General features: G+C 40.6%; 1 protein-coding gene across 1 annotated transcript; it reads right to left on the bottom strand.

Moving 5' to 3' along the window:
* Window positions 1-6225: 6225 nt before the first annotated feature.
* LOC139204833 (histo-blood group ABO system transferase 2-like) lies at window positions 6226-10119 on the bottom strand. Its single transcript, XM_070834846.1, has 6 exons — window positions 10067-10119; window positions 7426-7452; window positions 7207-7341; window positions 6972-7104; window positions 6585-6865; window positions 6226-6364 (listed from the first exon to the last, which is right to left on the bottom strand). The coding sequence occupies exons 1-6, from the start codon at window positions 10117-10119 to the stop codon at window positions 6226-6228; spliced, it is 768 nt and encodes a 255-aa protein (XP_070690947.1).
* Window positions 10120-16861: the final 6742 nt, after the last annotated feature.

A 16861-nucleotide genomic window follows, 5' to 3' on the forward strand; every position in this document is an offset into this window, starting at 1 on the left:
GACCACCTGGATTTGCTTGTGGAAATCTGTCTCCTGTTTCAGAACACTTAAAGTGCCCCCAGATACTTTCCTCTGTGTTATTCTATACCTTGTACTTGCATGGAGGGCTTGAGGGGGGTAGTTATTGCTGTGCTTTGTGTCTATAGAGTTACTGGGAATGAATACAGTAGGAATGCATCCTCAGAGTATTTATTTCACAAGGTTTTGATTAAAACGTCAGTTCAGTTTTCAAACCATAAATGTCTGTGTATAGATTACTGAGGTAAAATATTTTCTAGGACCTTGAGTTTCTTTGCCAAACTACTATTTCCAAGATCAAGAATGAACTTTCATGCTTAGCTTGTTAGCCAACATTGACATGAAGTCCTATGAAGTGCTACAGATCAAAAACACAGCTACTATAAAATACACCTACTGAGCTCACATGTCAACAGATCCATCTCCATCACTATTGAACGAAATCCTTCTTGTAATACAGTTGAAAGCTCTGGAGAAAGCCAGAAAGTGGACTTTAAGTTGGGATTTTCTGTTGTGGAAGGATTTCACAACGATGTAAGAATACTGTTAAGAAGCATAAAATAGAAATAATCATCAACATCAACACTGTGAGAGTGAAGTACTTTCTGTTTTTCATATACTGTATGTACCATTTTGGAAAGGTCAGAGATCTGTCATTTGCAGTAGCTGGATGTATTGCTTAAGGAGGATACATACAGTAATGTCCTAATGACTGTTTCACCTCACAAATGTGAAACTGTCATTTCTGTCCATCCATATCAGAATGTCTTTATGTGAAATCTTTGTGGAGAAAAATCCTCTTCATACTGACCACATTAGATGCATAGATAAAAAATTATGACCAAACTTGTAGACGTAAATGAATTGGACTCTTGGCACATGAAAGTAAAGTGCAGGTCCCTTGGTATCAGCAAGCGAAGTATCAGGGTCAGAAGTAGTGAGACAGCAGAGGTGGTTTTGTTGCTAGAGTAAACAGGTGGTGACTTCATCCCATGTGCCTCTTGGCCGGGGGTTTCCGCTTCACAACATGGAGCCCATCGGATCCTGTAACACTCTGACTGACAGGTGAATGGCACCAATGACAAGCAACTCCCATTCCCCGCGGGGGCCAATGTGCACAAAGTGAATGGATAAGAGTGGAGGGGACAAAAATCACTAAACCTAAAAAGACTATTTCCCCCCTTCCTCTACTTCTCCTTTTCTCCCAGCCTGTCTATGTGCCACTCTCCTTACTTTTCTTTTCACAGTGTGGGTGTTTTGTTCTTCTCAGCTCAGTGGCTGGTGAAGCTAGTTGACTTGGGGCAGAATTAATGTGAGGAAAGTTAAAATTAAGTCCTTTCAGAGGGACATGGAGGAATGTGTCAGTCTGCTCACAGGCCCAGTATTGTCAGGGGACTTTGGAGAGAAAATATATACTCCTTTGAACGTAACATTAACTCAAATAGTGAAGTTTAAATTTAACTTGAACTTATGAACATAAGAAACCATAAAATTCTTCTGTCAAATCTGTCTTAAATTTTTTTTTTCTTCTTTTTGCTTAAGTTAATGTGTGTTTACTTTTTTCAGCTTTCTTGCTCTTGTCTCCCTTTTTCTTTGATTACGTGCAAGTGCACAAGAGTGGAAGGACCAAATTTAAATTTCATTGTATGTTTTCACTTACTTGGCCATTAAAAGCTGATTCTGATTCAGAAAAGATATTTTTTAATGAGGCTGCTTTTCACAATACTTGCAGACTTTAATCTCTCACTAACTTAGAGGTACCATTTTCTGATTTTTGGTTTTTGTGATGTAATGTGAGACAGATACTCACAGACTTTGACAGATTGCTCCTCACTTATTACTATCAAAGCAATGACTGCTGCTGACTACAAGGAGATTGTTTACTTTCTCGTGGCCTCCCTTTGTCACACATCCTTTTCCATCTCAGTGTTCCCTTTCACAGCTGCCCATCACCATCCAGTGAACCTAAACAAGGAACGCTCCCTTGATTTGGTTTTCTCCTAATAGACTGAGGGGAATGAAGATGAAAAGGGAATGAAGTGACTCAACTTGATGGCATGGTGTGACGTCAAATCTTAACCTTAATCCTCATAGTTTCCATACAAAGTCATCACTGGAGCCACTTTAGGGAAAAGAGTTAGATGTGACGGTTGATACCACTCTCATGGCTCAGGTGGCTTTTGTTACCTTGGACAAACCCAGACGAGCCATTTCTCCCTGTTCCCATGTTTTCATGCTGAGCTAACCGGCTGTTCTTGGTCATTTCATTCTTACCATACAGACGTGAAAGTGGTATCAATGTTCGTATTTAACCCTGGTAAGAAATGTAAATGATTAACAATTAATAATAATAAAAATAATTCAACAAACAGATTTATCATGATTGTGATCTTTTTTTTTCTTCCAGAAATGTATTTCTAACCTTCAAAAACAAAAATGTATACATGTATATTGCTCTTCCATGTATTAATCACATGCATATGAAGCTATAAACAATGGCCAGACTGTTACTGCACTTTTCGGTAAGTACACAGCTGTATAGTATCTCATACTTGAGTGGCGAGAAGACCTTTGCTTTGGTAAATCTCCCTGTCACTGAGCAGCTGCCGATTGTCTACTCTCACCGAGTGCAGCTCCACGAACCACCGAATCCAGTCTGCTGACCTTTCACTCTTTCTCTGTCTCACAGCTGTATGCTTTGAACTTAAGCTCCGCTCCACATCCAATCAGAATTCAACCCCTTAAACCCCGCATCTCCCCCCTCTGGCTGCAGGAAACTGGCCCATCTGCAATCAAACCCCGTGTCTGGTCTGCATGGGTCTGGATACAAGGCTTTTTTCCTCAAATGGGAGCGTTTGCTTTCTGGGTCCCAGGAATCTTTTCTTCCTCAGCCAAAAGTACTTTGACCATGACCCATTTCATTTCAGCCAGGCCTATAGCCGCTCTATGCCATCTGAAGGCTAAGTGCTTGCTGTTTAGGCTCCAGCATGAGCACATGGTGGGACTTACCAGCTCTTGAGTCTTGCCTGTCTGCCATCTGGAAAATAACAGCTTTAAGTAGGTCCTGCCAGTAATTACCCTGCAAACCCTGAGCAAAAGCACAGAACACACTGAAGTGAAATCTGGATAATTAGTAGAGACAGGCCAGAGCCACTGATAGTCTGTTTGAAGGAGTGAACAGTCTAGTTTGGGGTTAAAACACTGAAGTCAGGTTTGAGACATAGTATTTGGTTTTGATAAGGTACAGTAATAAAATTAAAGAGGGCCCATAGAAAACCTCCAACTGCCTTTGTTTGCTGTTGTGTGCTTGCAACGCCACATAGCTGTACCTACACCTCCTACACCTCTGATGACATGTATTAATAGTAAGAATTAAAGTATGTGTGGTTTTCAGGTTTGTATGACAAACACATTCAGAAACACATGGAAGACAGATATGATAGCTTTTTGCAATAATGATTCAGTAATCATTATTATTCATGCTATAGCTTCATATTAAGCATACAGACATAAGAGTGACATCTATCTTCTTGTCTAACTCTCAGTGACAAATTGAGTGAGTGTGTTTCCCAGAATGTCTAACTATTCCTTTAAGTATTTTGACATAACGGTGAAAAAGGAAGATTTATAACATTTGTCCTACATATGCAGCACACAATTCTGAGTTGATTTAGATCAAAGACCCCTTTGTTTGTAGGCAAGACAGCTTTTCCTTAAGTAGACAGCTTTATATTTGTCATGAAATAGTTGCTGGGTGTGGAAATGTGTTTCCATAGCTTGGTTTCCACACTTTGGTACAGAGCACTGAAAAACCACAAACACCCCCTTGGTTTGAAGCACTGCCTGGGCCTGGAAAAACATGAAGCTGATTTACGTTGTCCATCCTCCAAAATGTCATTTTCAATTACAATCAGATGCTATTTAATGTGAATGCTGCTTCAGTGGTGTATATGCTTGTGTGACAGCATGTCTTACTAACATAATGGGGACTCGCCTACCTTCTGTCCCCAGAGAGAAGGCGAGTCCCCAAAATGTAAATCATCACATTTTAGAGTTTTTGTTTTGTTTTGTTTTTGTAGAGTTTTGAGATCTGGTTTAATGTTATTGTCAATCTCCAGTGAATAAATGCAAGTAAATGCAGTGTCCCCTCACAGTAAGAGATGTTTGTGTGTCCTGCACTGAGCCGTCAGACGGGAAGTCACCTCTGTGGATAAAAGATGGGCTGAACAGGAAAACACTGATGTTTGTCATTTAATGATTTAGATTATTAAGAGGACACAATGAAGTAAAAAAATAAATACAAGAAAACACAAAGAATGCTGCATTTATGAGTGTTCAAGCAAACTAACTGAAACCTATTATGAGATACTTCAATTAGTTATTATGCTTCCAAATAGTCTAATAAAACAAAATACTTGAACTACATGAATTAACTAACTCTACTGTGTTACATTTCACTCTCTGTCAATGAAATGTAACACAGTAGAGTCACCTCACCGACATGGCCGGAGCTTTTGTGCAACTGTATTACTTAAGTAGCCTTTCACTATGTGATGGGTTTGCTCACTGAACGACTCACAGACATACATTAACATGCATGTGTGGCCATTCCAACAGTCAAAACAAAGGACATGAGAGGCTCGGGTTACAGCACACACACAGTGAGTTTGACTTCAGTCTCTGCTCAGGTCACCATGACTCTGCATTGCAAATAGTTGTCTAATGCTATATTAATCATCTGAATGCTGGATAGAGAACCTTTAACAAAAACATCAAATGAAACAGTTCATGATGAGTTATTCTCTTGTAGAAAAACAGTTTTAATACTTAATCATTTAAAAGAATACTTCAACATTTTGAGAAATATATACACAGTTCTTTAAAAAATTAACTTCTCACACCCACCATATATAAAGAATTTAGGATTGCGCTCTTCTGGACAGAAACCTCAGATGTTGTACCTGGGATCTGCTGGAGCATCCAGTGCTCCGATCACCAGTTTCACTCCGATCACTGTTTCCCTTACACCCCACATGTTTTCTAGCTCCTCTTTCAGCCCTTGGTATTTTTCGAGCTTCTTGTGTTCCTTCTTCCTGATGTTGCTGTCACTCAGGATTGCTACATCGATCACTATTGCCGTCTTCTGTTGTTTGTCGATCAACACGATGTCAGGTTGATTAGCCATCACCAGTTTGTCAGTGTGGCTATGGAAGTCACACAGGATCTTTGCTCTGTCATTCTCAACAACTTTGGGAGTTGTTTCCCGTTCTGACCGTGTGACTTCCAGCCCATAACACAAATGTTCCTGTACTCTATGCCAGCCGCTTGGTTATGCCGCCCATGTACTCTGTTCCTGCGTACATCTTACACCCTGATATTATGTGCTGGATTGTTTCAGGAGCATCTTTGCAGAGCCTGCACCTGATCTTGTACCAACTGCCTGCTCTTGTGCTGCCATGAGTAGTGCTTCTGTGCTGTCTTGTAATACAGGCTTTTCCAGCCACTGGTAGGATTTCTGGACATTAACCACCTCCTCTGGCTTGATGAGGCTTGGCACCCAATCTTGGGCCCTTTGACCTGTTGTCCTGGCTCCTCCTTGCTTGCATGTTGGTTGTACCTCATAAATCTCTAGTTGTGTTAGCAGTTCCTGTCTGCGCAACGCTGGGCCCAGGTGTTGGGTTTTGTAGCCCCTCTTACTGAGGTTACTTGTATAGTAGCACTCCAACAAGTCCATATTCTCTGTTCTGGCTCATCTATAATTCATTCCAGTAGCCCATCTCTTATGAGGTTGCCCCAGTTTCCCAACACCTGATGCGGACCTTGTTGTCGCATTTGCGGTTTAAGTCATCCCGAGGAAGACTAATAGCACCTAGGACCGTGCCTGGATACGTCTTGTATTCGTATCAGTGTAACACAGGATGCATTCAGGCTGAGTGCTGAGTGTAGGTCACCTGAGATTCATAGTTGACTGCGTAAGTGGTAATAAAATAGACGTGAGACAACAGAGGTGGCTTGCGGTTACACAACCACAGGTCACAATGCAGGCTTGGAGACAGCTAAGACTGAAGTGGGACAGACATCTGAGAGACTAACTAATCTGGTGTCAGCAGCATGATAGTTTCTGTGAGTTCAGCAAAGTTTGCACATGCTTAGTAGAGATGATGCAATGTCAGCTAAAGGAGGATAGTTTGGGTTCAGTCTGGATTCTCAGACACTGAGTCGAATCTCAGTGTAGTTCTTGACGACTTCTAATAATCTGATGGTTTGAATCTCAGGGCGTATGTGTATGTCCTGCCACATGTACTCAGGGGACAGTACCTTACTGGGCTTGTTGATCCACATGTACCTGAACACACAGGAACAAGAGGTACAGCCATCAGAAAACACAACAAGGGTCAACACCTGTTAACCCTCCAGAGTCTTGGGGTAAAATGGCCGTTTTTTACTACTTTTCATTTTACCTTTGTGTTTCCCATTAAAACTGTTTAGCTTGCTTTCTTTGTGTTTGTGTCTTTGAAGCCGACGGGCGGTCCGAGACTCTGAAGAGTTAAGGTGAATCTGCCTACCTGTTCAGGTGACTCTCCTCCTGGCAGGCAGCCTCAATGCCTTCCTTAGCATCAGCCTCAAAGTTGGAGCGGCAGGTTTTGACAAGCAGGTGTACTTCCTGCAGGAGGCCTCCAAATGCCCTCCCAAAGTAGTAGAAGTCCCCGTCCCCCAGAGCCAAGTAGGCTGTGGACTCTGGCCTCCTCTCATAGGGGAACCTGCTGCGGCTGCTCCTGCAGGAAAAACTGCTGTTTTGTTTTGTAACTACAAAACATGACTGACAGAGTTCATCTCTGAAAACAAGCTGAAACCCTGGAAGCAGGTCGACAAGAGTAAATCTGTTGGTTTGACTCATGATTAATCTGGTGAGTCTATTCTGGCTTTGTTTGTTAATAGCATCTTTTTATTACCTGTCTCCTGGCGGCCATTTTGATTTGGGGCACCTTTTCCGACTGGTCAGTGAATACATAAATGTGCACCTTGAAACCAACAAAGAAGTGCTGCTCTGCTGTCTTAAGGAAGTTTTTCAGGAACATGATGTACCTGTCCAGAAGGTCAGCAGCGTCATCTCCAGGACAAAAGTCAAAACTGAAACGCTGCATTTGGGGCAGAATGGAAATCACAACGTTATGATTTCATACTCACTTTCCAACAGCGAACACGGCGGCTGCGATGCTGATGTTCTGTGCTTTGTAAAGGCTGTCGAGTAGAACTGGGTTAAAGGTTCCCTCCCAGACCACAGGAGCCAACCAGGGGTTCACCATCACTACGTCTGTACGACTACGATTAAAGGCAAGCTATGTCATTATCAAACAAACAAACGACATGACAACAACATGAGGAACAACAGTGAATAATACTTACCCCGTCAAGATGCTGGGCTTCATGTACCTGAAACACAAACAGATTCCTCATCAGTCTGAATGGCTGTTAGCACTGACGACACTGTTAGCCGCAGTGTTCACAACAGCCACAAATGTAAAAGTCCTGTCTGTCACACGACAATAAAGCTTCACTTTAACACAAAAAAATGTGATGTCATGAGCGTTTGACTTCAGAAATATGGAGTGTGGACTCTGAATAAAGGCGCTCTGACTGGAACATTGTTTCCAGTGACAAACACCAAATGATGGTGTGTGTGTGTGTGCACAGCACTCTGTGGATTCAAAATACAACCACAATCAATCATCAATAAGAGGTGATAAGGGGGAGTTAAACTTCAGACTGAACAATACAAGTAGAGTGAAGACAGAGCGTCATGGTTACACCTTCATGAGCCAGTGGGAGTAAGTCCTTATCAACCGTTGCCATGGAAACAAAGGATGTAGTCTGATGATAGAGGTGTTCATTCTTCTTTCACCTGTTTCTTTGATGGATTTCAATGCTCCGACATGATGAAACCGACATACGTGTTCACGTTTCTGTATAAACGCTACGATACCGATGAGCCACAGCTTTTCAGCCTCCACCTGCTGTAAACAGAGCATGAGACAGAATGTGATGCTCACTGGCTCTTTGTTAGTGAAATGCACCCTGGGAGTTGTACTTGACATCTACTTCAAAGTTTCTACATCCAAAAGATTCTCAAGCCTTCGGCTTTTTATCATTGAATCTGATATTTTTAGTAACTGAATTTCAGGGTCAGATAAATACTGAACTGCTGCTGGTTTTGTCTCTGTGACATGAAGTCTCATTTCTTCATTCTGTTGCTGTTGAATGGATTAAAGCTGATCAGTGATCAGTGAGTGGGTCTTCTTAGTCACTCATCTATATGTTGAAGAGAGCAGGGACATGAGGTATGGAGCTCTGGACTGCTGGACGTCTCCACTGGTTCAATGTTTTATGTTGTTTAGAACCAGAATGGAAATAAACCTTTTGGGCTTCATTGTGTTATTCTTCCCCCATCTTTGCATCTATATGTAATTATTCTGTATTTCTGTTCATCAAATCAACATATCAGAATCTTCTCACCAAGTTTGATATTTTTATGATAAGGTTTTGGACTATCAATGAGGTCACAGACATAATGAATAACACAACTCCCACTAGTTTAACTACACAACATCCCCATCCACCAGACTGTATGAGGGTCACAGAGGTGGAAAACTGGTTTCTATACCAACAGTCTTTCTTCAAAACCTGACTGTTTAACATCTTAACATTTTCTAAGTGACGTGACTCTTTTTGAACTAAATGTTTCGTGGGAGCAGCAGCTGATGATCACATTCAGAAACACAAAGCTCTGCCTCTAAGATCTGTGACAGAGCTGCAGATCCCATTTAAGAGTAGTCCTGCGATCATCTGCTGCAGGGAACCAGGTCCTAGATTCACAATGGACCTGGTTGAATCTCCAAGCCTGCATGCCTCCCACATGGAAATACGAGTTTCTAACAGTGATTTTTCTCTGGAGAGTGTCTCACAAGGAGAAAGAGAGAGAGAGTGAGACAAACAGAAAGAAAGGTGCAGACAGACGGTCCCCCAGTATTTGGATAAAGCAGTGAAAAATAAAGTGAGTGATGTATTGTCAGCATTTGATTGAATAGAAGAATCAGATCAGATTATTCATTATCAGCAGATAATCAATATTAAAAGACTCTGATCAGGTCTTACCCCACTGAGTGCTGTTTTATTTTAACTCTCATAGTCTTACACAAGACAAGCTTTTGAAACTGTGATTTCTTGGTCATTTCTGACTTGATCCACTACCAGGGCACGGCTTTTTGTGTTTTATCACTGCTGGTGCTCAACAATGATTCTCTCCCTTTCAGCTGTTAATGGTTGTATTTCTCACCAGCCCATTTAGTGCTTACAGCTTATGGCACATGACTGCATGGCCGGTGGTTAAAATTCCAACTCATCTGGAAAAAAAACTTTATTTTAATCCTCATCTAAATTTGATTGGATGATTTATCACACCTGCAGCAGTCTCTAATTTGTTCATTACTATGAAGATTGTTTTAACACTTTCCAAATTTCCACTTTCTGCTTATTACCTTAATAATATTTTAAATTAAATGATTGATTTCAACTTTGATGTGCTTCTCAACGGCAGAGTGGTTAGAGCATTTAGCACATATCCCCACACCTTGTGAGAACTGCATGGTCAGTGCTTTAGGTCCTTACCGTTCTGCAGAGCAATGCATGTGGGACTGCAAGATTTCACTCTGTGCGTCTTGAAAATAAATTGCTTGCAGCTGAGATTCAAAAGTGGAGGAGGGGAAACTCAGGGGGGAACAAGTGTCAAAGTCCCTCCGGTGAAATGCACATGTTTAAGCTGATGTACAGGAAACAGGCTCTTACCAGCCAGGAAATGAAGTGGCATTCACAGGCTGGCTTATATTCCCCCCTCTTCTTTCAGATGGGCCTTGTTATTGCAGAGACACCAGGGCACCAGCTTTTGTTCACACAGAGCCAATTGTAAACAACACTGCAATGCTTTTAAAAGACGTTAAGTGCTTATGATGGCTGAGTGGTATGCTGCCATGAGGTCTTGAGTTTCTCAGACCTCCGGACCCCCTCCAACCCCGGTCTCAGAGGGGGAGCTGAGTCAATGGTCATGATGTGAAAGAATTTATGTCCATTAAGTATGGGAGAAAGGCTTGTGTTTTACTGATGAATTTCCTGGTTGCATTTTAAGAATAGTTGTATGAATTTCACATCTTGTCCCAATATTCTTGTTCTTTTCCTTCCATTACTGACGACTGACTACACACTATTACACAAGGATGACTTCAGACCAATTTACTGAGGGATAGTTGAAGGTAAAATCATGCTCTTGTCATGGTTAGGACATGCCAATTTAATAAAATGTCTCTAACTTAAGTTTACTGGCTCTGCCATACCTTTATATTTTTGGTCTGATTGAAAAACTCTTATCACAACTGCCACATTGTTAACTAGAAATACTCCTGACAGGAGCAACACATAAATCACCTGCACGAAAGATCAACAAAACAAAATAACCAGGCATCTGTTTGTTTATTTTAGACGCCATGGATGAAGGTGACGTTATAATGGAAACCTGACAGCGAAGTGGGTGGTGGCACAAACAGTTTTTGGCAAAGCAAGGCTGAACCTGAATTATTTAAGAGTCTAAAACCTAACATCAGATAATCCTCCACAGACCACAGGGAAAGAAGAAGTTAGTAGTTCACCTAAATGGAATGCATGTGGCTTAGGGAGGCTGTTTTTACGAGCCAAATGCTAACATGCTGATGTTTAGCAGGTACGGTTTACCATGATCATCGTGAGGGTATTGTAAACATTGTGTTAATATTCGAACATTTGCTCATTAGCGTTTAACATAATGTACAATGAAGCTGATGTGAATGTCATCGGTTTAGCGGGTATTTGGTCATAAAGTGAGATACTGGAAAAATGTAAACTTTGACCTACTGGTGGTGCTAAATGAAAAGTCTGTACCAAATCAAGTAATTGCAGTTCATCCTGACTATTGAGATATTTCACTCAAAACAGTACATGTATGGGTTTCCCCTATTGGTTGGGATGCACAATATCCATAGATGGATTCTATTTCCTGTCTCTGCACTTTCAACTGTCGGAGGCAAAAAACTCAAAAATCAACCTCATGTTTGCGCCAGAGGAAACGTGAGCAGATCACCAAAGTCAGTAGGATTCATCCTCTGGGGACTATTAATGTTTGTACAAAATTTCATAGAAATCCATCCATCCACGCCAAGACATTTCAATCAAAATGTCCACTGACAGCCATGCAAACAGCAATCAGTTAATTATCAGTTACATATACAGTATCATGGCACTACAGTAGCATGTTTTCAAAACCGAAAAATGGTCAGAGAGAAGAGATGGTGACGGGTGACTGAGGTTTGTGTAGACAGAGACTTCCTATTTGCATTCACATGTTGGAAGGTCAGAGCTGGCTGTGTGCCCACACAAACCCAGTGCTGCTTCTCTCCGATATAAAGGACCACCTCGGCGTGAAGGCCCGCCGCGATGGTGGCGAGGAGTGATTCATGCCATGTAGCTCAGGGCTAAGTTGAAGTCAATATAAACAGTTACAGTTGAGTTGAAGTTTTCTGAGTGTGTGTATGTGAGTTGGAGTGGGATGAAAAAAAAAACTGTGCTGTCTGACTGAACTGGGATTTGAGCTCGGTGTACATGTTTGCTGTGTATATTATTTCCTCTCATATGCAAACATTGATGATTCAGTGCTGGGAGACTCTGAGCTGGCTCTGCTTTGGTTCTCATGTGGGGCCGTCCACTAATATTGGTGCCTTAAGGAGCTTTGAGAGAATGAGCTTGAACTTTTTAGTAAAAACTTAGATATCTACAAAATCAAGCATATAAGTAAACACATGTTTTAGTCAATACATAGCCTTAAGGTAGAGAGGCAATAATAAATGTCTTTCTGGCCTTGTTGAATAATAGATGACAGCCTGTAGACAGTCAACACATGTAACTCAAAGTGTTTGCAAATGAAATCCAAACAGCTTGATTTGATATTATGATATTATTCAAGTTTACAAATTTGCGTCAACCTAGTGATGCTCACATGACTTTCTGAGAGTTTAAAAGTTGATAAGAATGTCCATCTCACTCTTTGATATAACTCTCGACTGAGCAGTATTATTCTTTGTGTCTGTAACTAGCAATTATTGGCTGACTTTACACTCCTCCATCTCAGTTGCAGTTGTTTCCATCTGTTTGTGGGGAGGTTAGAAGTTGACTGGCAGAGGTCCTGCTCTCTGAGAGTTAGCGGCGCGCTGGAGGGGCTTGTTTCTATCAGGGGTGAAACACCCGCCCGTCCATCACCCTGACAGAGCTGACAGCCATTCAGCCAAACCAGAGGAGTTCCTGCCAGCAATCAAAGGGCTTTTCATTGAAGGAATCCAGCTATGGCCTGTCATCAGGGAGGGGCGTTCCCAGCTGCCAGCAGGACAGGGAGAGACTCTGGGTGACACCCTCCTTTTTTTCTCTCTCTCAAAGTCTCTGGTCAAATCCATGGCATTGGTCAAGAGCACATGCTCCTCCCTCCCTCCCTCTCTCTCTCTCTCTTTCTCTCTCTCTCTCTCTCTCTCTTTGTCCCTAAAAAGTCAGTTTTTCATCTATTTCAACTCTTGACAACTACGTCAGCTGTGTTGTGGGACATTAAATATCTATAGTGGAACTTTGGCCTCTTACATTTGAGGCTTTATTATTTTCAGTTTCCCATTCAACTCGATTTTACATTGATTTTCATTACATTACTGTTCACTTGCCCCTAAATAATGTCAGTGCCCTTATTCACCACTTGAGGGAGGCAAAACTGAAGATAATGTCAGGTAGCAGCATGGTTGAAAACCTTATTCAGGAATATTTACACAAGTAGTAGTAGTAAGTTATCACATACCCTACAATTCCTGACAAAAGTAATGCATCAAGTATGTCCATGTTTAAAATGTTTTAGTGTCCAGATGGAAATCTTGCATTATTCTTTCCTAGAGTCAGTTAATTTTACTCACTTTATGCATTTTATTATTCAAGGATATAAAACAAAGCAAAGCATGATATAAAAGCAAAAATAAAATCTCACAAATTAATGGCAAATGTTTGACATTTTTGCATGAAGAATTACTATTACTATTTGTTATTCAATTGATTAATAGATTCATCAACTAATTGTTTCAGCTCTAATAATGTTCACAGTGAACATTATTCAATGATTAATTAGAAATAAAAAAACATTATCAAATCTATGATTATACATGAGACAGTTTGGTTTTTATGAACATGTCTGCATTTATAAGCGTGCACTGTAATCACACCAGTCGGATGAATTACATTAATTTGAATACACGCACAGCAAATATCAACAAGCTGTTGTAACATTTCTGTCTTTACTTGGAGAACAGTGTCAGACTGGAACGCTGTCTGATGCTTCACTGGATCTACTATTACATAACCAGTGAGCCGCCTGCATGAATCAATTATTCATCTCCATGTCATAACACAGAGGATGCTTTGATTATGACAGACAGCCAGATAAGGCAGTGCAGTAAATGGCAAAGAGAAAACACGCACCAATCTCCACTGAGTCTGTGGCTTCATCATGTGACTGGAGGAAAGCACCTTAAAATAAGACGTGTTCCTCTGCTGCAAAGACCGCATGAATGCTTGATTTTAAAACAGCCCTCAGCAGTTGGTGAATCAACACAAGCCTATTCCACCCTAGTGGAGGTCTGTAAGTCTTTCCACATGGGATTCACAGCGAGCCGTGGTCAGTCCAGGGCAGACAGAGGAGGGCAGATATACACTCTTCTTTGTCAAAAGTGTTTCCGGCATGTTTCATCTTTTATAAGGTTCATTAGGGCAGGCGGTGTTGACTGACTACAGTGGTTGGTTCAGAGGTTAAACAGTAGAGTACATCTTGATTTATCTGTCAGGATAGTCAACCATGAACATCTGTTCTGGACAACTTATCTCATGACCCAAAGTCAGAGAAAGAATGAAATAATGACGAGCTGTAAATGTTCAAAGGCTTCTTCCTTGAGCAGGCCGTGACTTTCTCTCTGCAATCAGGGGTAACGAACAGCTCTGTTCATGTCCATTAAATCATGAGGTTAAAACTCACCATGCTTCATAATGACAGTGTGTCCTTCATGTCTTCTTTACCATCCATATTTTTACCATCTGGGGCCCAGTGATTGTACAGTAGTTAATTCACTTGTCGCTGGAGCTATGATTAAAGCCGCCCGCTGGTTCTGGGTTGTTTCTAACTGTACAACCTGTCCGACATCAGCCTCTTAATGTACATGTTCTCCTGCAAAAAACAGACAGTTTGATCTATTGTGAATCCTCACCTGCCTAGTAGGAAATCATCTATTCAACCACAGATATATAGAGAAAAAATCGGAGTCAGCATTTGTTCACAAACTGCGAAAAGTTTGCATGGGCAGATAATCTTTCCACGTATAACCACACAAGCAATTTATGTGATGTTCAAAAGCTCAAATCAAATGTAAGATGATCAAAACCTCCAGATACTAAATGGACATAAAGGTTGTTTTGTGACCATCTGTTTCAAAGGTCAAGAATAAACTCTGAAACTCCATTTCAGCCAATATTCCTGCTTTTAAGTTTGTTTGCATGATCAATACAAGCAGCTGCTTACAGTAACTGTGAGGATGCATGTCAAACATGCAAGAAAAAGCAAATTGTTTCTTTAGTGTTTGAATCATAATTTTTTAGAATTAAACAAGAAAAAATACTTTTTTTTTTCAACCATTCTGTAAGTGCCCTTAAGTTTCCTGCAGACTGTGTTCAAACTCTAACTTGATGATGTGCTGGTGAATATGTGATTATTGAAGCCATCAAGCTGATGCCTGCCAGTGCTATCTTTAAAAAAAGTCATAATAAAGTCATAATAGAGTTTTAGTGTTGTATCATAAAAAATATATGCACATAATAAAATAAATAATCATGAGGCGAAGTTATTCCTGGTGCATTACCATTAGTATTTAGAGTATGTATTAATATTTATAGTCCTCTTCACACCATTACATTTGCATGGCTTTGCTTGCGACAATCTACTTTCTAAAAATGGATGTAGGACATTTCCTCTTGATTTACAAAGCGGCAGTAAAGAATGATCTCATTACTGTGATTACGCGCATATACACAATGTTTAATACCTACACTGTAACTCTTTCCCAGAGATTATCGCAGATTGTTTTGTTTCTATTCTCAGCCTCAGTCTGTCTCATAAGAAATGACTCAGGATACAAGCAAGGTGTATAAATATCTTAGAGAGTATTAAACATTACACAAGTCTCTCCAGGGTGTTTGTTTTTCACCCAGTCATTTAATGCTCTGCATCTATTTATCAGTGTGTACTTATAGTGCATATGTCAGACTGAATAGAGGTGAAAGACATTGTGTCTGAGTGTGAGGGAGATAAAACAGAAAAAAGCAGGGGAGCAGAGAAAGAGAGAGGGAGAGACAGAGATCAAAGACTATGGCAGAGCCAGGCCCTGTATCAAAAAAGAGGTTGGAAGGCTCTCCCTCCTCTCTCCATCCGGCTCTCCCCTGATCATCGACCCTGAGGAGAATAAACTCAATCCATGTTAAATTATAGATTAAGGCCCAGCTCTGGCTATGGCTTGGCAGCTGGCGGCTGCATGCGCGCCGAGCCGCACTGGGTTTTACACACTTTTGCTGCTACTGTTGCCTCACCTCGCTGCCTTATTAAAATCAACATCAAACACTTTCTACAGATGAATAACCGGATTTAAAACAGACTGTATGAATATGTAAAGATGTTCTCTACATTGTGCTCGCTGTGAGACTGTTTCAGTGCTTTGTTGGACTCTCTGCTTCATGGATGAGTTAACCTCTAGCATCACATTTCAGGTCACAAGTGTTTTTCTTACTTCTTAATCTTTCATTCACAGATGAGCTTTGTTCTTTTAGCTCCATAATGAGACGATTTGGAAAGAGCTAGTTAACATTTGCATGGCTATTGTCTAATAGAAAGTATGAAAAGATGTTCTGCCCCGCGTTCTGTTCATAAACTATTCCAAGCAGATGGTGCAATCACAAGACCGCAGAGCATCAGACATGCAAATAGAGTATTTCAGTCACAAAAGGCTGTCAGTGTCCACATCCATGGAGATTCAAGTATGACACAAATATTTCAACTTTGATCTTTAGCATCACTCTCATCTTATTCTCTCTTATTCTACATCAAGCAAAATAAATAAGAAAAGATATTCTCAGCTTCAATCAGTAATGACAAACAGCCATACAGTGAACAGATGTTTATGGAAATCTCTGATGATTTTTACATAAACCACAAATTACAAACGATCAGTTTCCATGCCACAGCATTTTATTCATGAAACCAGCCGGAGATTGATTTACTCCCTTTTATCTGAAGTGCAGTTCGTTCTTGTCCTGTCTCTCAGAATGTATTTTTAGTGGACAGTTTATAAATAGAAGGAGAAAATGCCAATTTTACATCTTGCATAAACATAGTCCGGTGTATGAAAAATAATTAATGTATAATTTTGGTACAGTCTGTGATCGAAAATAGAAATCTTTATCTGTTCTCAACAACAATAGTACAGCAACAATATTGTTACATAACAACACTTAGCATTTCCATTACAGTAACTTCATGCAAAGCAAATCTCATAGGGCAGTCAAAGGCATCAAGATAATGTTCAGTATTAACATCAAATATGATACATGCAGTTTCAACACAATCAGCATGCTAACAGGTCTGAACTACAAAACACTGTGACGAATCTCAAACATGAACAAATGGATACAGACACGCTCT

This window comes from Pempheris klunzingeri, chromosome 8, assembly GCF_042242105.1.
Source record: "Pempheris klunzingeri isolate RE-2024b chromosome 8, fPemKlu1.hap1, whole genome shotgun sequence".
Classification (NCBI taxonomy): domain Eukaryota; kingdom Metazoa; phylum Chordata; class Actinopteri; order Acropomatiformes; family Pempheridae; genus Pempheris; species Pempheris klunzingeri.

What these genes read in the sequence shown, in the direction of transcription:
- LOC139204833 (XM_070834846.1), bottom strand. Translation starts at nt 10,119, where the DNA reads ATGACCATTGACTCAGCTCCCCCTCTGAGACCGGGGTTGGAGGGGGTC. An exon ending in GCCGTGTTCGCTGTTGGAAA is followed by an intron (nt 7,105 to 7,206) that starts GTGAGTATGAAA and finishes CCTTCTGGACAG; the next exon opens with GTACATCATGTTCCTGAAAA. An exon ending in AAATGGCCGCCAGGAGACAG is followed by an intron (nt 6,866 to 6,971) that starts GTAATAAAAAGA and finishes CCAGGGTTTCAG; the next exon opens with CTTGTTTTCAGAGATGAACT.